Source organism: Colletotrichum navitas (assembly GCF_030913465.1).
Source record: "Colletotrichum navitas strain CBS 125086 chromosome Unknown LY79scaffold_18, whole genome shotgun sequence".
NCBI lineage: Eukaryota > Fungi > Ascomycota > Sordariomycetes > Glomerellales > Glomerellaceae > Colletotrichum > Colletotrichum navitas.
The window spans coordinates 283,225-302,170 of record NW_026850564.1 but is presented as its reverse complement, the minus strand read 5'-3'; the positions used below and the strand labels follow the sequence as shown (position 1 = coordinate 302,170).

General features: G+C 54.9%; 6 protein-coding genes across 6 annotated transcripts; 2 read left to right on the top strand and 4 right to left on the bottom strand.

Moving 5' to 3' along the window:
• Positions 1–107: 107 nt before the first annotated feature.
• On the bottom strand, positions 108–1,311 carry LY79DRAFT_512122 (tyrosine/serine protein phosphatase; the record flags this gene model as incomplete). Its single annotated transcript, XM_060554336.1, has 6 exons — positions 108–464; positions 522–657; positions 717–899; positions 984–1,059; positions 1,119–1,159; positions 1,232–1,311. 6 exons carry the CDS (start codon positions 1,309–1,311, stop codon positions 108–110), a joined length of 873 nt encoding a protein of 290 aa, XP_060415934.1.
• Positions 1,312–3,117: 1,806 nt separating this feature from the next.
• Positions 3,118–5,476, top strand: LY79DRAFT_588982 (uncharacterized protein; the record flags this gene model as incomplete). The annotated part of the gene is made up of 3 exons (XM_060560982.1): positions 3,118–3,151; positions 3,247–4,728; positions 4,785–5,476. 3 exons carry the CDS (start codon positions 3,118–3,120, stop codon positions 5,474–5,476), a joined length of 2,208 nt encoding a protein of 735 aa, XP_060415933.1.
• A 593-nt stretch (positions 5,477–6,069) lies between these two features.
• On the bottom strand, positions 6,070–7,410 carry LY79DRAFT_126422 (Frag1/DRAM/Sfk1 family protein). Its single transcript, XM_060550808.1, has 3 exons — positions 7,312–7,410; positions 7,034–7,086; positions 6,070–6,973 (listed from the first exon to the last, which is right to left on the bottom strand). The coding sequence occupies exons 2-3, from the start codon at positions 7,052–7,054 to the stop codon at positions 6,239–6,241; spliced, it is 756 nt and encodes a 251-aa protein (XP_060415932.1). The 5' UTR covers positions 7,055–7,086; positions 7,312–7,410; the 3' UTR covers positions 6,070–6,238.
• Positions 7,411–8,974: 1,564 nt separating this feature from the next.
• On the top strand, positions 8,975–10,272 carry LY79DRAFT_511834 (kinase-like domain-containing protein; the record flags this gene model as incomplete). Its single annotated transcript, XM_060554308.1, has 2 exons — positions 8,975–9,194; positions 9,263–10,272. The coding sequence occupies 2 exons, from the start codon at positions 8,975–8,977 to the stop codon at positions 10,270–10,272; spliced, it is 1,230 nt and encodes a 409-aa protein (XP_060415931.1).
• Positions 10,273–10,598: 326 nt separating this feature from the next.
• On the bottom strand, positions 10,599–13,352 carry LY79DRAFT_668419 (exocyst complex component Sec10; the record flags this gene model as incomplete). The annotated part of the gene is made up of 3 exons (XM_060563526.1): positions 10,599–12,410; positions 12,461–13,200; positions 13,256–13,352. The coding sequence occupies 3 exons, from the start codon at positions 13,350–13,352 to the stop codon at positions 10,599–10,601; spliced, it is 2,649 nt and encodes an 882-aa protein (XP_060415930.1).
• A 319-nt stretch (positions 13,353–13,671) lies between these two features.
• LY79DRAFT_548519 (SNF2 family domain-containing protein) lies at positions 13,672–18,871 on the bottom strand. Its single transcript, XM_060557409.1, has 4 exons — positions 18,423–18,871; positions 15,096–18,374; positions 14,599–15,040; positions 13,672–14,545 (listed from the first exon to the last, which is right to left on the bottom strand). The coding sequence occupies exons 1-4, from the start codon at positions 18,490–18,492 to the stop codon at positions 13,963–13,965; spliced, it is 4,374 nt and encodes a 1,457-aa protein (XP_060415929.1). The 5' UTR covers positions 18,493–18,871; the 3' UTR covers positions 13,672–13,962.
• Positions 18,872–18,946: the final 75 nt, after the last annotated feature.

The following is an 18,946-nucleotide window of genomic DNA, read 5'->3' as shown; positions in this document are numbered from 1 at the left end:
GGAAGTTTCACAGTACATCCATCCTGTGGCCAGCGATTGATGTCTGCCAGCGGATTGTTCTGATGGTGGGCCGGCACATTTCGCAGCCTGCACCGTTGCCATCAAGATCAGTACAGCAGAAGCTCTCTGAGCCTTTGGCGATCATCCTGGCCGAATCCGATCTTGTCCAAGTACCCCGCGATCCCTCCATAGACGCTGTCAAGATGCCGAGCGGTTCGCACGATCATGTCAGGGGCTGTCTCAAACCAGTCGTCCGTCAAGCCGATCTCTCTAATTTCGGCTAGCCGGTCTTCCCTCTCGGATTCAAGTGCACCGCTGGTCAGCATGTAGTCATACTCGATGGCTTCAATTGGCACGTCGAGAATCATCAACACCAGAGAAACTATCAGCCCTGTCCTGTCCTTGCCCTGTGTGCAATGAACCAGAGTAGGTGTCGTCGACGGGTCAAGGAAGACCTTGAGAGCCTAATTTGCTTGTTAGTAATTGGTGAAGGTCATCGCCACCACTCTCACTTGTTGTACCTTGGCAATTTCTTCACCAGATTGATCCAGGGTATCGAGGCCTAGACGAACCAGGCCACGTGGCACCATCACCTCTCTAGACAGGACGGAGATGCCTTCATTGCGATAGCTCAAGAGGAATAGGACGATGAGGCGGCTTCAAACGGCGGAGTATGCGTCAGCCTTTGAGGAGGAATAAAAGTCGACTTCTCTTACCAAAAACCCCACCAAGACAGCTGCTTCAGCAAGAACCGCTCGAAGTCCCCGCCCGTAATCCTGATCTCGTGATACGTTAGGCCTGAGATCTGGACTGGCTCGGCTAGCGCAGCGTTGGACTGCAGCAAGGCAGGGACTTGGAGATCGGCCTCGCGTTTTTTCGCCTGCTTGACGTGTTCGGTCCTGGGGGTGGCGTCAGCTGTTGATCTGACATATGGGTTCTGGCATTCCAGAGCCGAGGAATCTAAGGGTTGCACATGCACCTACTTTGTGCGCAAGTCAATGACCGCCTTGATACCCAGGTCCTCTCGAAGGCGCTTCCTGTCTTCTAGGGAGGCATCATCTATAGTTGTCAAGCCTGAGCAGAGGGACAAGCACGCGTTGCAAGACCCCAAAACATACCTGGTCTTGCAGATCGGAACAGCTGGCCTTCTCGGATAAGCCTGTTGGATACACACATGAGAGAATCAGCTTGAGTGACTCAATGTGTTGTGCGGTTTCAGACAGAGACGTACCTGCGCCCAAGAAACTTGTTCACGGTGGAGCCGACGTCACGGAAGTTCAGAACTGAGGTTATGCCGTTGTTGTTGTCCATGGCCAACAAAGAAAATTTGCACTAGAGTCGCTTGGGGGGGACGGGCGGCAGTGCAGAAACCAAGAGTCGGTGGTCAATGGGCGTGTGTGCAGAGATTAGGAGTGAGATGTGTGAGTGAAAAGGAGGAGTGACGCCACGATTTGGCATGCTCAGAGAGAAGGATGTGAGGGCCTTCTCTTCAGGCTACCGTCAGGTCTAGCGTCAGTTGCCCTCGAACTTCATTTGTCTGTCTCCATCCCGTGTCGTTGTCAGGTCAGTGGGCTGGGGGGTCCTTGGCCAGGGTTCGGGTGACCCCTGCACATCCCAAAAAGCTTAAGAACCGGGGTAAGGACTCTTGATGTCGCCCACGGATGGTATCTGCGGCTGCAGTGGTGTAGGTTTGTACAAGCTGAGCCCAGCCTGCAAAGCCCTCCAATCGATAACATGACCATGGCTTCGTCAAAGCACTACTACGTCCCGCGGACTGAGCGTGTTCCAGACTATCGGATCACATCTCAAGCTGGATTATATTCGACAACGCTCTGGAAGCCGTGCTTGTAGCTGCCGATCGCAACCACCATCCATCCGAGGTGCGGCTGGCTGTACACCATTCTATACGTCGGACGATGAGCCCTCAGCACTGCAGCAAGACAACCAAAGTCAGACCTGTCTCTCAGTGTATGGGTGATCTTGCTTTTCGGATATGGTGTCTCTGCCCCTCATTACCGTCGACCGTTGCCATCATGACGGCGTCTCGGGCTTCGCGATCGGTGACGATGTAGATCCAAATTACTCAACTGACACGTACAGAAGCCCGTTGTCAGGCTAGGGCTAGCTCGAGTCCTTCCAACTTCGGGCATTATTATCCATTGCCCAATACGGTGTCCAGAACGTGGTCTTCCACTCAGCGTGGTCAGGGTCCGGACTGTCCGTGTCCATAGACGGGAGGGTGTTGGTCCGAAGCCACAAAGGAGCGGACAATAGATGGACTATGCCGAATAAACCCAGCTTTCAAGAAGTCGTTTGCGATACAGAAAAAGAAAAGGAAAAAAAAAAGGAAAAGGAAACAACCCTCAGCAGAAGGAGTCCGCGGTTGGGATGGGATGCGATGGTGGATGTCGACAGGGGCGGAAAGCTAGCTCGCCAGCACTAGGCCACAAACGGATGGAAAGGAACCCCGCATGACGTATGGCGCGGCGTCGTTGCTGCTCACTACGACTAGCCACCAGCACTAAGCTGCGCAAGCCGTGTCACCGTCACTGGCCGGCTCACCAGCCGAAGCATACCTCATCGTGCGTTCGCACTGCCCACCCTTCACCACTCAAATATGTTTGTGGTTCAATGATATAACTCCGATTCCCTCGTTTGGGGGACCGGGGGCCGCCTGCGCCTCTATGTCATGCCCTATTCTTCCTGCACTGCACTGTACAGGTTCTTTGACCGTCTAATTCCTCAATCCTCTGACGATATTCCCCAGTACAACTCTCGATCCTCTTGATACGAGTTTGTCGCTTCTGCAACACGGACCAGGGCGACGCCAGAAATAACATTGCGTGGGGGCTCTTGGTAATCCACCTGCCCACGCGTCCACCTCTCTCGTCCCGTGTAAGCCGTACATCGCTGCGGCTTCCCACATTTCACCCTCGTTTCCCTGTATATTGTATACTAAACTAAAAGCAATTTACCCTTGTCACCCGCCATAGAATAGGAGCCTATTTACAAGGGGGGGAGTGGGAAGTCAAGTGTACCAGTACCACCAAGCCGGCACCGGGCGGGCTGATGATGCAACCCAGTTCCAAAACAGCGAAGCAGCCGCAGCAGCCAGCCATGGCGGAAGCACGGCATCAGGTGCCGACAACAGGTATTGAAACATACCTTCCCCGTGAATACGAGCCTTGGTGCCGGACGAAATAAGGTCTTTGCTAATTATATTCCCTTTTTCCTTGTATGTAGCAGACCGCTCCGGCAGATTAAAGTACGCCAACCCGCGGGATCTCCCCAGCTTCCCGTCCCCCGGTCTACCACCAGACGGAGCCGCTGCCGGAGCTGCCGCGTCCTTAGGTTGGGCGAGCCAAAAATCAATTGAAGTCTGGAAACCCGAAAAGTCAACCTCTGCCTCTGCGGCTGCCATGCTCGCAAAAGATTACAAAATGGCTCCCGCCTGGGAGCCCAGCTCGAGTTCAGCCGGCGCAAAGGCTGCGCTATTGGCATCAGCATCGGCAAGGAAACAGACAACTACCAACATGACACCACCTCAATCCGCCCACGAATCCTGGGGAAGCAGCGCTGCTAATCAGGCTTTCAAACAAAGTCGCTCTGTTGGACAACCTGCCCACATCACCTCAACCTCGACGAACGGCCTTGGCTCTCTTTCAGCGGCCCAAAGTGCCATGCCAGGGACAAAAAGGACAAGACCACGGGCCAAGTCGACCCCCGTCCCCAAGGAGTCTTATCCCGGAGAGTCTCAAGCAGCTGCCAACGCCCTGAGTGCCGCCACGGCAGCCCATGGTCCTTCGATGAAGCCAAAGTCCCCCACCAACGCTACCGGTTCTGTTCCTTACACGAACCTGCCCCGCAAGATGTTCACCTCTTCTCCCGCCATAGGCCCAGAAGCCGACGAGCAGAAGAGAGCCGACGTGCTGCATGCCTCCGCCGTAGCCATGGCTAAGAAAATGTACAGCCACCAGCAAAAGATGGTTGACCAAGCCCGTCAAGCCCAGCAGGATTTAGGGGAGGCCGTCCCAGATGACAATCAGCCGAAGCCCTTTGTCAACCTTCAGGAAGCAGCGTATAAGCTGGCTCAAGAGCGTCTATCGAAACTGCATGTGGAGCATCAGCGCGACCGAGAATACCAGGAATACTACGGCAATCGCACGCCAGCTCAGCCTCATCGCAGGTTTACTATGAAGGGCAAATTGAGACGCCGTGCTTCTAGTGATGGAGATATCAACGACGATCGAGAACAGTCTGAGCGCATTCGAAGAGAGATGTCTATCTTCTCCTCTAACTTAACAAAGGTCGACGAACAAAAGCGGGCGAAAGATCGCGAGGCGCTACTGGCTGCTGCACAAAGGAATGTCAGAGCCCGTCTCCAAGGCATGGACGACAAGATATCGGCCGAAACTGGCATGGTGTTACCGAGTTCCAATAATGACTGGGAATCCAAGGCACACATGGCTGCGCTGGCCCGACACGAGTCAACCAATGCAAACAAGGGAAAGGTTGACATAGGCGGTGGCATGCTTATGGATCCCGCGGCTGTCGAGGAGATTGCGACTAGGAGGGTGCAGCCGGTTCTTGATGAGATCAATGAGAAAGCCGCCATTGAGCGAGAGCGTCAAGAGCTCCTCAGAGCGGAGGCAGAGGCGAAGAAGAGGGACGAGGCGAAGCAAAAAGATCGTGACAGAGAAATCAAAGAGATTAACCGCAAGATCATCGGTAAGTAATCGATCATTGATCATTGACCCACGTCTTCAAGACTAACACATACGCAGAGCAAGAAAAGCAAGAAGAGAAGGAGAGGAAGCACCGAGAGAAGCAAGAGCTCAAGGCTAGGAAGGAAGAAGAGAAGGCTGCAAGAGCTGAAGAGAAGCGCAAATCGAAGGGCCCCGAGCCTCCGGGCGACTCGGCCATCGCGTGCGACTCCAGTGAACCTTCGGCAACGATCGATGACCATGATGTCTCGGTTTCCCGCCGTGCAAACCAGAACATCCCTAATGTCAACACTCAGAGGGAAGCCTTCAACAGCGACAACCCCCGGTCGCCGAGCGAGAGCGGGTCGCCGACGAACAAGATGAAGGAGTGGCTCAAGTCACGCTTCTCGCGGCCTCGGGGTCGCTCTTCAGCGGGTGAGAACGTTGATGAACGCGGGTTCATTGGCGGCGTGGCACTCACGCGAATCGCCAACGAGAGCGCGACGAGCCTTGACGCAAGGTCAGCCAGCATGAGAGAAGTTGCGATCGCCGGCAAACCGGAAGCCGATGCGCCCAGGTCACCGGCGGACGGTGAGAGCAGGACCCGGGGATCGCGTGATGTGAGTCCTGTCAGCTCAGACAGCGGATCGGAGCGGTTTGTCGAGGCAAGGGATGACATCAAGGGGCCTGTTTCGCCGCCGATACGGGACCCGAGCCTACACAAGAGTGTCAGCCCGACACGGGATTCGCGGTTCCGTGAGATCATCGAATAGTTCCTGGGATCATGGGATCATGGGTTCATGGGTTTGACGGGCCGGCGTATACGCGGCCCTGCTTTGGGATTCATGTTTGGAGAGAAGCACATTTCCAGTTTCCTAGCGCGTGGTGTTGGTGGGATTGGCGAGAACCGTATGAGCTTTGGTTCGTGTGTAGCCAAATTCACCTCGACAGGTCTGCATCTCTTTTCCTTTTCTTTTGGGCGCGGGGGTTCTGTCTGTTCAGTTGCGTTTCCTATTATTTGGCGACGAGCGATGATTATAAAACTGGACAAAATCGAGTTGCAGTGCCCATGCCATACGCTACCCCCACACCGTGACTGTTGTATGCTGCCGGCCCATTGGCTTTTCTTCTGCCATGCGCAGAGAAAGATGTGTATGTGACCGGGTGAGGAAATATGAAGGCACAGAGGTTGCAACATCCCGTTTGACTCAACCTACTCTGCCGTTTGATGGATCAAGCGGAGAGGACAACAATACAAGGGGAGTATCCAAGAAATGTATCATATTTTCTATGGCTTGTTCAAAATGGCAAAGATCTAAATAGAGGCCCAAAAATCCCGGCAAATAGGGGAATCTCGATGCGCCAAAACACCGGCTTCTCATAACGTCCCCCTAGTATGCTGGTGCGTTTCGCACCCCCGTTCCATTAATCATGATTTTGGTGAAGCTTTGTACACAACTCCGTGGACCCCTGCCCCGCTTGGCCTTTCACATTATAATTCTTCGCTTCTATAAGTAGCATCACAGCCAGCACAGCTAAAAACGCGGCTGGCCAGGCTGACCAGCGTTCCACTCGCGCATGCTCCCCGGCTTCTGGAACCGGTTCGCCTTGTTCCTCGTCCTGGCCGCGGGCAACAGGTCGACGGTGAAGGAAAAGACGTAGAACGAGAAGATGAAGGCGACGACCCACTCGAGGACAGCGGCGGTGTTGTAAGTCTCCCTGAAGTTGCAGACGATGAAGGCGACGGCTAGCGCGACCTCGACGATGATGAAGACGAGCTTAATCCAAAATGAGATCGCGAGGCTGGGGTGCTCGGGGTACTTAATGCCGAGGCGTTGGTACTCCCAGCAGATGAAGATGGCGGACAGCAGGTAGCCGGCCATGAACAACAGTAGGAACAGGAGGTGGAGGTTCTTGTGGCGGTAGGTATCGAAGATGCTGAGGCAAACGAGGCCGACGGTTCCGACGAGCGCAAAGAAGATGGTGAAGCCGTACAGGACCTTCTCGCCAGTCGATGTGTTGGGCACGAGGCGGCCGCGGTGACGGAGCCAGCGGTCGGAGAAGAAGGAGAGGTCGAGAAAAATGGCGGTGATTACGCAGCCCGTGATGAAAAGGGGCTTGAGGTAGTAGGCGCCGACGTCGCTGATGTAGGCGATGGTTTGCGGGGGGGTCATGGACGGGTAGACGACGCGGTTCGTGTCGATGATCCAGTAGAGGAGCATGCCGAGGAGCATGCCAAGCCAGACGAGGCCTGATATAATGGGGAAGATCTGGGCAGTGTGGTTAGTTGGGCGGACGAGTGGGAGGGTGGTCCAGAAGACGGAACGTACCCAGTATGATAATATCCTCATTTTGGCACGACGCGATATGGTACTGCCGTATTCTGCTCGAGGTGTAAGTCTAGGTCGCCAAGACGTTCACGATGCAAAAAAGTTCAAGTGACAGGTCGTTAGGGCGGGTTATTCTCAATCCACTATAACCAGCCAGTGGGGGATAGAGAAAGAGAGAAAGAGAGAAAGAGAGAAAGAGAGAGAGAGATTGTGTGTGTGAATTGGTGACGAAATATGACGACCAAGGAAAAGCGGACTGGTCAGTAGTCGTCACTTACCAGAAATAACGGGTGTTATTGCCTATTGAATTTTATCAGACGGGAATGACTTCAGTAAAGCAACCCGCAAAAGAGGAAGTGTGGCACAGGCCGCTTCCAGGTGAGGAGAAAAATGTGGTTGAAATGATTCACGCAGAGTCCACCGACTTGGAGAGGTGCTGGGGGTTAATGAAGGGGCGCCCTGTGCAGGCGAGAGATGCCTGCGTACGTCAAAGATCGGGCAGTGTCTGATCACCAGTGGTGAAAACGAGAGAAGCGGCAGGAGAGAGCGCGTGGCCCGGGTCGCAATCGCGGACTTAAGAAGGACATCGGCGCCCCGTCCCCGTTGCGCCTTGGTTGCTTATGGCTGATTGTGGCCCGCTTGGCCCGGGCTGTGTTCGGGCACATTCGCTCTTCTTTGCGTCTTACACTACAGAGTACACTACCTGCTACCGCGTGTTGTTTGTCCCACCTTGTGTCTGAAGTCATGAAATCGATCGGCACTTGAGAGAGGTTCTGGTTGCTGGTTGGGACCCTCACCCCTAGTCAACGGCGCGTTGTGGGGGTACCATGTCATCGGTCTGGGAGGAACCGCCGGGATGACGTAGGCGGAGGAGTGTTGACGCCGGACGCCCCGAGGGCATCTTTCCGCAACTTAGCAAGCTCGAACTCGCCGTAAGTAACCCGGCTTGAGACCCCAAAACTGGCGTCAAGAAGAGGAAATTTCGGGGCCCCTAGGTTTCCAGTCTATTTTACGATTTTAGTCTTTGACCAGATCAGGAAACATGAAGTGTATCGTTCGGGCAATCAGGGAGGGACGTCAGCAAGGTCTCGACCAACCTCCCCCTTTCCTACTGTTTCCCCCTCCCCCCTTTCCCCCTTAGGTGCTCTACCTCAACCCAGGTGGGGGGGGGGGGAAACACCGCGGCCGGGAGGTGAGCGGGAAGGATGAAGCCCTGAACTCATTGTGCATGCCACCCAAGGGGCAGCATGCCAACCTCGGACAAACGGGGAACAACCATGTCCGCTTTGGATCAACACCATGGTCACCACTACACGTGTACCACCCGCACCGCCGCACTCTAAAAGGTATGCTTCATCAGGTTTGACAACAGTTCCTTCTAGTAGGTATTACTTTTGGGGTTAGCTCCTTCGCAGCCCAACCCGCGCCATTGCCCGCGCCAGTATGCCCACGTCAGTTAGTGATCACTCCGTGCCGCGTAACGAACTGGAAGGCGCAGGGCCTTGGCTTTCCCATGCGCCTCGCTGGTGAGTAATTGTCAATATAAGTGTCTGCGAAAGGTCAGAGAGACGAGAGCAGGTGATGTGTCGTGGTGGTGCTGTGTCACAGTAAGCAGACAGAATTGGGACATTTTCCGTCGCTGCGGTTGCAGAAAAGACATGTCGGAGATAGCTTCCTGGTCGGACCTTGCTCTGTGCCAAAAATCGGAATTTCGAAGTTACTGAGTTGGATGCATCCTGCAGTAATAATACGTTGATGGAATCGACTCAAGATCCAACAATCGGACAGGCCCCTTCCTGATTGTGGCTTAACACGACCTGTGGCGCTTGCAGCCAATCAGCTGCCGCAGCTTTCACAAGGCTGCCTTTATCTCGCCGCCTTGTCCCTCCATCAACCTCGAACCCTCTCCATTGTGACCACATCTATCTCGACCAACCCACGATGTCGGCATCACCCCTCGTCGTGCGCGCGACCGATGCGCTCAAATCTTCGGGTCCTACCGGTTCTCCTTTCCGCAATATCTCCTCCGCTCAGGCATCTTCGGGCAATGGCACACCACAGCCCCCAAAGGACAAGACGGCGGCGCCTGTGTCGGCCACGGCCCCGACCCTGGACCTCGCCGAGCAGATGAATGAAGAGGAGAAGAAAAAATACGTCAAGGGTCAGTGCTCACTCCATTGCTGAATTCCGCGCGAAAAGATGAGAATCTCTGACTGAACTGCCTCACAGGTAAGAAACTCGGAGAGGGTACCTACGCTATCGTCTTCCTCGGCCACCTGCGCTCAAACACGTCGTCCCTCGTCGCCATCAAGAAGATCAAGGTCCAGAAGGAATACCAAGAGGGCATGGCACCAGACGCCGTACGCGAGCTCAAGCACCTCCAGGAGCTGCAGCACCCCAACATCATCTCCCTGCTCTCCGTCTTCTCGTCAAAGGATCAGAACCTTAACCTGGTCCTCGAGTACCTGCCCCTCGGCGACCTCGAGATGCTTATCAAGGACACGGCCAATGTCCGCTACGGCGCTGCCGACATTAAGGCATGGATGGGAATGCTCACCCGCGCTGTCTGGTTCTGCCACGAGAACTTTGTCTTGCATCGCGATATCAAGCCTAACAACTTGCTCATTGCCGCCGACGGCGAGGTGAAGCTAGCCGATTTCGGTCTCGCCCGGAGCTTTGCCGACCCGTACCAGGTCATGACGAACCAGGTCATCACTCGGTGGTATCGCCCACCCGAACTGCTCTTCGGCGCCAAGCACTACAGTGGTGCCGTCGACGTCTGGAGCGTCGGGTGCGTCTTTGCCGAGCTCATCATCCGCGCGCCCTACATGCCTTCCGAGACGGAGGTCCAACAGATCTCCCTCATCTGCCGTGCCATCGGCACCCCGACCGAGGACAACTGGCCCGGGGTGACGAAGCTGCCCGCCTACACCGTGCCCGACGACGCCGAGCCCGTCAAGGGCAAGGAGTTTTATCAGGCCATGTTCGGCACGGTCGGTCCCGAGGGTGTCGACCTGCTCATGAAGACCTTCGTCCTCGACCCCAGGAAGCGCATCACCGCACGGGATATGCTGAAGCACAACTGGTGGCGCACCGAGCCCAAGCCCACGCGCAAGGAGGACCTTCCCAAAAAGGGCGGCGGCGAGGACAAGATGGGCGCGGATCTGAAGCGTCGGCCCGGCGTCGTCGACGAGGATAGAGGTTCCAAGGTCGCGCGCAAACTGAACTTTGGTCAATGATGACGGCCGACATTATTGCCATTACAAATTTGATTACAAACAAAAAGCATATAGCATTCGAGGCGTTATGGTACACGGAGGTTAACGGGTAAAAAAGCAAGGGGGTATTTTTTTTTCTTCTTTCCTCTGCGTATGTAGGTAGTACTAGCACGGGCTAGTGAACAGGAGCCTCCATATTTCCCGAGACGTCTATTTTGGTACTCCAGATATAAAACATCCAACAAAAATTAGAAAGACTAGAGAGGACGGCCATCGTGACAACGTGACATCGTCCAATATCCAATCCCTAGTCTTCCCTTTCCGCCTTCTCTGGTCCAGTCCGGCGATTACATCAAAGAACACTCCATGCCATACATGGCCCTTTCGACGTCCTTCCTGACCTGGTACCAATCCGCGCGACGCTGGGCGAACTCATATGCCTCCTCGGCGCGGAAAACGCCCTCGAAGCGGTCGCCGTCGGCGATGATGGTAGCCATCTCCTTGGCGTGGCGCGGGTCGATAAGGTAGATCTGGCTCAGCTCGCGCAGGGCCTTGAAATAGGCCAGCAGGTCCTGGTTCTTGAGGGTGCGGATGTACTCGAAGTACAGGTTCATGTCGGCGATGAGCTTTATGGCGCCCTGAGTACTGATACGCTGGCGCTTGAGGTGCTTGCACACGGCCGTGAAGAGGCGCAGGCCGACCTCGCCGTTGAAGACGTCGAGCATGGATTTTTCGGTGCTGCCGACAAGCATGCGCGTGTGCGCCGAGACGAGCTCCACGATGCGCAGTGCCGTCTGCGTCGGGCCTGGGTCCGCGAGGATGCCGCCCGTCTCCTCCGGGTTGTAGTCGGTCGGCTGCTGCGTTGTGCCGTGGAGGTACTCGACCTCGTCCATGAGCACGTCGATGCCTTTGTTCAGTCCCGCCGCGACGCTCTCGTCGAGCATCTGCTCCCACTTCTTCTTGGCGATGCCCGCCGGGTCGAGGAAGTCGTTCTTGTCGGCGATCTTTGGCCCCGCCAGCTGCTGCTCGTAAAACACGTCAATCATCTGCGAGATGAGGTCGCCCACGTTGACGAGCTCGATAAAGGTCACGAGCGGCGCCACTCCCGACTGGTTGTGGTCGCTGACCTCGCGCGGGTTGTAGTGCGATAGGTGCTCCACGGCCTTGTCAAAGCCCGGTTTAACATGCCGGTTGCCGAGGATGCGGAGCATGACCACGAAGATGGTCTCGCACTGCTCCCGAGCCTCCTCGCCGTACTGACCACCTAGCTTGATGAAGCTGGACGCCCGGGCCATGCTCGTTTTGGCGGTGTGTGTTAGGTTGAGGGCCACTTCGATGCTGAACAGCGTCTTGATGCCCTCCATACGCGACGCCATGAGCGCTGCCTTGGCCGCCAGCTCGTCGGTGGGTGCCTTTTCTGGAAGCGGGCTGAGCCGTCCACTGCCGTCCACGCCGCCAGGCGCAAGACTGGGGGTGTGTGGTCTGGATGGCTGCGGCGAGATGCCGGATGTGCCGTTTGCCGTCGCGGGTTTCGCTGCCGAAGTCCCAAATGAGGGCAGCACCGTGACTGGCATCATGACCACCTTCTTGAAGGAGCTCAGAAAGTCCTTCTTGTCCGCCTGCCTGTTGAAGTTGCTCATGTAGAACGACTCGACCGAGGCGTCCTGCTCCGAAAGCTTCTTCTCCCACTCCGCCACCTCCGTCTCGGCGCGTTGCGTGAAGAAGTCGAGCTCTTCCTGCAAGTACAGGTCGAGATGCGGTTCAAACACCCTCAGCATCATCTCTTTTGCCTTCTCCTCGACACTCCCCTTGAAAGCCTCCGGTACTGCCAACGATTTGAAGAAGAGCATGCCTTGCTCAAACACCCCCGCCACGGCCTTCAAGTACGAAAGTCGATTCTGGTCATGCGTAGCGTCGAATAGGGGTGTGATATAGTCCATAATGATGTCCTCCCTGACCTTCTCCATCAATTCCCAAAACACAACATCTGGGTTGGCGAATATGCGCTCGATAACCCCCGCTTGCTCGTTCATCTTCTGCAGCAGTATCTCAAAGAACGCACGTGACGGCTCCAAGTTGACGTCTTCCGGGTTGGCCCGGTTGATGCAGTCCACCGCGTTCGCCGACAAGACGTCGCGGTCGCTGAAGATGGGGTGCTTCTGCACGAACAGCTCCGTCCCGCGTTGCCGCCGTTGAGCGCGTGCAGCACATGCGCGTACCGCTTCATTCTACCGTCGACGTCCCAAAATTCGTAACCCTGCTCGAACTCCCGAAGCACCGCGCTCTCAAAAATGCTCGTCATGGTCATTAGTCGATCCTCTCGCTGGTTCCACCCTTGCGCCCAGTCGCTCTTTGCAAACGTCTGCAGGTTTGACAGCATCCTTGCCTGCCGTTCGGGATCCCGAAACACCTGGAATACAATGGGATCTGTGTGGCTCTTCGCCCTGGCCAGGTCGTAGTAAAAGGGCGCCAGCGCGCCGTAGATCTTCCCGTACTCTTCCCTCGCACGCCCCCTCACGCTCTTTACATTCTTAATCACGTCCAATAGTGCCTCTGGGTCCTTGAACGGGTCTTTGGCTGCAGCTGCTCCCACCGTCATTCGTTCGAAGCCGTCGATAGGAGGGGCGACGATGGACTGGCGATTTCGGCGCGCTTCCTCGACCGTGGCATCGAACAGAGTCGTACTCGTCAGTTTCGGTGCCACATGACCTGCGGCAGCGCCCGGCTGGTTGTTGGCTGCGTTCGCTGCGCGTTCCGCCGCTTCCCGTCTCCTCTTCACAGCCTCCTCGAAACGGCGTCTCGCCTCTTGCTCGTCCCAGCACCCCATGCTCTTCAACCGGGCCACCCATCTTGTATCATCGTATACCATCTCCTGCATTCGACGAGACGCTCGAGCAACCTGCATCAGGTCTGCCACGGGGAGGTAGTCCAAGATCGCAACGAGGATTTCTGTCCATTGTCAGCTTATCGCGTGTCTAGTGGACCAGGGCCAGCATGTTCTAACCTGCTGGAAGTGTCGGTCTTGAATCCAACATCTCCGTCGCCTTCAAGGCGCCGAGGATGCCACCCCCCTGAGGGGCTGTTCCTCGAGACCTATACATGTTGGCGGAAGGGATATGACTGGTGCATCTGGGATGCAATGGTTGTTGTCTATCGCCTAGAGGCAGTTGGCGGTCCCTCAAATCATGGCAAGGCTTCTCGAATGCAACCGTTGTGTTCGGGCGGGGTTGAAGAGGACTTTGTTGGATTGTTGTACGATCTACAGGTGTACTAGCTGACGGCTGCCCGTCAGCTATTAGGGGGGCTCAGTTATGATTTGGTTCTCCCCAACCAGGTCCCTGCAACGGCTGGTGCCAGCTGCGCTAGAGCAAGCCCCTACACCTTGCTGGACTTGACTCGTCCTGTGTTCCAGCAATAATACGGCGAATAATCAAAAATTGATCTCTTTCTTGATGTGTATTTACCAGAGGCTGACGACCTAGTAATCTTCAAGAAACCAGTCGTTTAACCTCTGGCCTGTTGTGCTCGCTAAAATCGTGATTTATCATGTCTATGCCCGAACACACGGAACCTATACGTAAATGTTGCCGATGCCTTTGCGTTCCAAAAATCGATCCTTCCAAACACCCCATATCTTGCGCCAGCGCATGGTTTTCAAGAAGACTCGACTGAATGTTTTCCGCCCTCTTATGATCATGCTCAAAAGTGGCCTCATAGTTCATCCTCATCTCGAGTGATTGAATCCGTGACACCTGAAGTGATTCGTCGCGACACCTGTCCAAACAGGCATTCCCATAGGTCCTCCGCCGCGACCGCTTCGCCTGCGTTCTTGTCTCTGCTCATTAGGCGGTTCAGAGAAGCCTGCTCCAGCTCGAGGGTGTTGGCAGCCTCCAGAGTGGGCTCCTGAACCTCCGGGGTGGACACTTTCGACTTTCCTTTGGAACTTTGGCCCATGTGTTCCATGCGTCGCTTCACTGACAAGTTGTAGATGGACTCTTCTACCGAACCCTCAATAAGATAAAGCCATACGGTGGTCTCGTTCTTCTGGCCAATTCGGTCGACTCGAGCAATCGCTTGCAGCTCGAGCGCCGTATTCAGCAGCGGCTCGCACAGAAAGACGTGGCTGGCATTGACAAGATTGAGACCACTTGAATTGGCCCGCCCATGGAGCATGAAGCACTCAACACCGGGATCCTCTTTGAATCTCGTGATCCCCTTGGGCCGGTCAATAGTGGAAAACCCAATCTTGTAGCGATCAAATGCTGCGCCTAGAATTTCAAGAAAGCTCTTGTACCTGCAGCAATGTCAGTAGAGGCCATGAGGATGGGTAGGTCCGGCTACACGCACTGGGTGAAAACAATAGACTTGGCACCGGGGTCCGATTCCCTCAACCAGAGAACATGCCGTACGAGTGTGTCAACCTTTGTTCCGAAGGACAAGGAGCCCAGTTCAACGTCGTTGATCTGAGCAAGCTTTTCGGAGCTGAAGTGGGAGTAGATACCACTCGCCTTGGCGGCTTGGTTTTTCTTCACTTCAGGCAATGGGCCAGTTGCTGTGTCTTCGTGCATTTTCAGCTCTCTGGGTTTCAGAGTAATATCATGCAGCTCAGTAAGCCGGAGCGTCCTTTTGCACATGGGACAGTTATGGTGTGCTCGATACCATTGCTTCAGGCAATCTCTGCAGAACTCGTGGCCACAAATCGTTAGTATACCTGTCGTGAAGTATGCCTGACAAATGATGCACCATCGAGGCTCGTTGGACTGGCCGCCTTCGCTTTTGAGATTGAGCACTAAAGTAACGATCAGTCACAGATATCCGCATAAGCCAGGCTGTGCTACACTCACAGTAGCGATGCTTCGCCCTAGCCGAGTCAAGCTTATTATGGTGTCTCTCCTCATTCACTACACAGGCCGCTATGGCCTTATCGTCATTCGGGCCCTCGTAAGGAGCGACGCTATCGGAAACAGCTTGCAGCTGCCGATAATACTCGACCCTGGCGTTCATGGCATTCGTAAATCGGTCAACTTCGCGTTCAAGCGCCGTTGCAGTCTTTGTCTGAGAGGTTATGTATGCTTGAGTGGCTCTGATCTGCCGGTACACAATCTCACGCTCGGTGTCTGCTCGACCGCCAGTGCCGTCTTTTGGCAGTCGCGAAGCGATGGCTCGAAGATCGGCAATGACGCGGCGAAGGGAGCCATGCTTGTCCGGCAAGGGCTTCACCTCGTCCCTAAGACGATAAAGAGCAAGGAGTTTCTCTGGGGCTGGGCCGTCACCATCCTCAGCGGCAGCAAGCGAGACTCTCATCTCGTGTTTGACGAGCGCATTACCAAGGCCTGAGATGGCTTCCTGGCGATCGGCGATGGCGGCACGCAAGATTTGCACATAGACAATGAGTTCCTCCTGGATCCTGGTCGAATCCGTGAATTCCTCGCCAGTGATCTCTGCTTCCGCTTCTTCGTCAATAAGTGGCTGGCAGAGCAGCTTGATAACAGCTTCTCTCCACTCATCAATACGGTTTGCCTGTTCATTCAGAATGGCGTAGAGCTCTTCAAGCATTTCAAGCGTTGGTCCGCTTTCTAGGCCTCTCATCTCTTCAAAGACAAGTTCTGGTATCTCAACAAACGACTGGCTCTGGGCTTGCCGTTCCAGTCTGTTAATCAGTGACATTGCCCTGGCGTGGCTCTCCGAGAGAATTTCTCGTCGAATCTCTTGGGCCTTCCCGTATTCAGAATCTTCTAACTGCTGTAGCTTCTTGAACTGGTCTGAATCGGGTTCAGTCATGTCGGTATTAGATTTGATCTGGAAGAAAGCATTGGCACAGAAAAAGGTGGCTTTGTGCAGGACCTCCAAAGCATGGCGCAACTTCGCCCGAGCCTCACCGACGCGAGCGTTGTTTGCCCCGTCATCCCCTCCATCTTCGTCAATGTCGTTCGAAGCAGAAGCGTCACCTCCAGCTTCCTGCGTATGACTGGAGGTAGTGCTCCTGCGCATGGTGACTACCTCGTCCAGAATCGCCTTCAGCTCTTGTCGGCACTCCACGACGAGGACTGCAGCATCTTTCTTCACTCTTTCCCATATTTCGAGGGCCTCTTTCACCCTAGGTCCATTCTCGAGCATTTGCCCATGCGTGAGCCTAGCCTGCAAGTACGCCCTGTGATCGGTTCTGATATCGTTGTCGCTTTGCTCGATCATTGCGTCCAAGACTTCTCCAACAGTGCGCATAGGCCCAACTTTGCGACCGGTCCCTCGTCTCTGGACGATTTCAGGATGTAGGGCCGCTTGTCTCAGTCGGTTGAGCCAAGTCCGCATCTCATTTTCGTAATCCTCCGGCACCCAATCTGCCTGCAGAGGAGCGCCGAGAATGTCCACGCCGCAACGTCGGGCCATGTTTTTGAACATCTCACTGTAGTACTGCTCCTCCACGGCAGTGAACGGCAGAGTTATCACGAATCGCTTCTGCGGCGGCACCACAATCTCGTGCCTGACCAGCTGCTTGGTATGACGCAGAGCGATACTTCCGAATAGAGAGCGGAACAGGGGCTTTTGGGACTCTGTCAAGGATCTCCAAACTTGAGGTGACGAAGCGTAGGGTTCGTAGCGCAAAAAGTCGAGCAGGCCATACAAGTCTTTGACGTCGTTCTTCACCGGCGTTCCAGTGACGCCCCAAGCATTGATACGAGGAAGAAGCCTGGCAACGGCGGCTGCTCCAGTGACTCCGCTCTCAATCATCTGTGCCTCGTCAAGGCAGACGCGCCACCATGATATCTTTGTAAGGGGTGACCCCGCACGTTCGTACTTCCTCTCTTGGCGTCGAGATCTTTCAGGTGCCTTCACCGCGAAGTGAACCTCTGCTGATAGGACCGGGTAAGTCGTGATAACAACGTCATGGAAGGCCAAATCTGCTCGAAGCTCCTCCTCAGTGTCGAAATTGACGTTTTTGCGTCCAGGGTAGTATTTGACCTGTAGATGAGGCGCATGACGTTCAAGTTCTTCGATCCATTGCTGTTTCAACGAATCTGGAGTGACGATTAGGGTGGCACCAGTTGTGAGGAGCTCCTCGCCTTCTTTTGTATGCACGACATCATCGGTGGGCGGTCGACAATGAAGGGCAATGAGACCAATGATTTCAAGCGTCTTGCCGAGACCCATCTCTTCGGCTAGAATGCCACCTCTGACAGACTGTTCCGCGTGTTGAAAAGGCCCAAGGTCGGTAGTGACGACGTGATACAGATTGCTGACGTAGAAGGACCTTCCGGTTCCTAGTTCATCCCGGATTTTGCGGAAGCTGTGGGCGCCGTCGACTTCACGCGGAGGTGGCGAGTCCTCGATAGAAGGGAGAGAGCCAGTGTTAGATCCATTCCAACAAACACCCTCCCGCTTGAGAAGCCATTGTACCGTCTTCTTTTGGTATGGATAAAGAGAGGCAGTCAATTCTGGCACCTCGATCGATAGAGCTGTCTTGTCATCCGCGGCAGGAACATGAGCTGCCTCGTAAAAGTCCAGCAGAGACCAACTTTCTCGTCCTCTGTTGGTGGTGGACGAGGAAGCTACATCAGGTAAGAATACGTCGAGAACCCGCTGGCTCAGTTTGCGCTCTACTGACGATCGCAGCCGGCTGTAAGGAGTCTTGGTTTCGTTCCAGTATAGGTTGAAGCAGAATGACACCTTATAAAATCCACCCTGGGTACTTGCAGTGGCGTCAAGGGAAACCCAAAGTTTCCCTTCTCCGAGGGCCTTGGTCCAGTGACATGCAAAAACATCCAGGCATGCCGCCAGACGTTTGGTCATGATATTAGGCTGGATTGCGACTGTAGCGTTGATGGGGAGGGCATCAGTCCGAGGTCGGGCGGTAATTCTTACTTCTTTAGACTGGCTCAGCCAGAAACGCAGGTAGGATCCGATGTTGCGACGGCAAACCCGTTGGGGGCCGTCAACCAATGCTCCCTCTGGGCACTTCCGCACAAGTTCCAGTTCCTCCTTGGCTAGCAGGAGTGCCTCAGCATCGCCATCATATCGCTTGACCCGCTTAGACGGTGGCTCAGCAATACCTTTGCCCTGAGATTGGTCTTCACTGTCGGTTAGAAGGGTGTGCAGCTGGTCAATAAACCCAATGGGCCAAGGTTCTGAAATAGGTCAGAATATGTGCACTTCTCATCTCCCGATGAACAAACTGTGAAAACCAATTGTGGTGGTTTCTGGAATCGCCTTGCTGCGTTGCGCCCTGCTCTTTGAGCGACCCATGGTGGACCACTCTAAGGCGCACTGTTTCAACTGCTTGAACAGACTTCAAGACGGTACAGATACTGAGAACATTTATTGCTATGTTCAACAGTGGTCGGTTGGACGACTCTGGAGGATGGAAAAATGATTTTCTCTGCGACTAACGCGGCCGGAAGCAGGGGCATCATGATATGCGCAAATGATTGGGAGGAAGGAAGGAAGGAAAGAAGGAAGGACGGAAGTTCCCCGCGGTAGCTTAGCTTAATCGATAAGCATTAAGCAGGCAGGCAATCATAGGCAAAAGTCACGGCGCATTTACCTGCAGGGTTGCCTAATTGTTGACGCGACAGATGGCGGGGCGCTGCTAGTTTAGCGGAGGCGCCCCTGGCAGAATAACCACTGGCGAACCATGAGCATGGGTGACACGCCATAGTGTTTTGAGAAGGCGGTGAAGGTTGGGAAGCTCGGACCCCAC

Excerpts from the sequence above, each read along its gene's own strand:
- LY79DRAFT_126422 (XM_060550808.1), bottom strand. The coding sequence starts at position 7,054 with ATGAGGATATTATCATACTGG. Across the intron at positions 6,974-7,033 it reads TGAGGATATTATCATACTGG|ATCTTCCCCATTATATCAGG; the intron begins GTACGTTCCGTC and ends CACACTGCCCAG.
- LY79DRAFT_548519 (XM_060557409.1), bottom strand. The coding sequence starts at position 18,492 with ATGGGTCGCTCAAAGAGCAGGGCGCAACGCAGCAAGGCGATTCCAGAA. Across the intron at positions 18,375-18,422 it reads CACCACAATTGGTTTTCACA|AACCTTGGCCCATTGGGTTT; the intron begins GTTTGTTCATCG and ends GACCTATTTCAG. Across the intron at positions 15,041-15,095 it reads TAGGGCGAAGCATCGCTACT|TGCTCAATCTCAAAAGCGAA; the intron begins GTGAGTGTAGCA and ends TCGTTACTTTAG.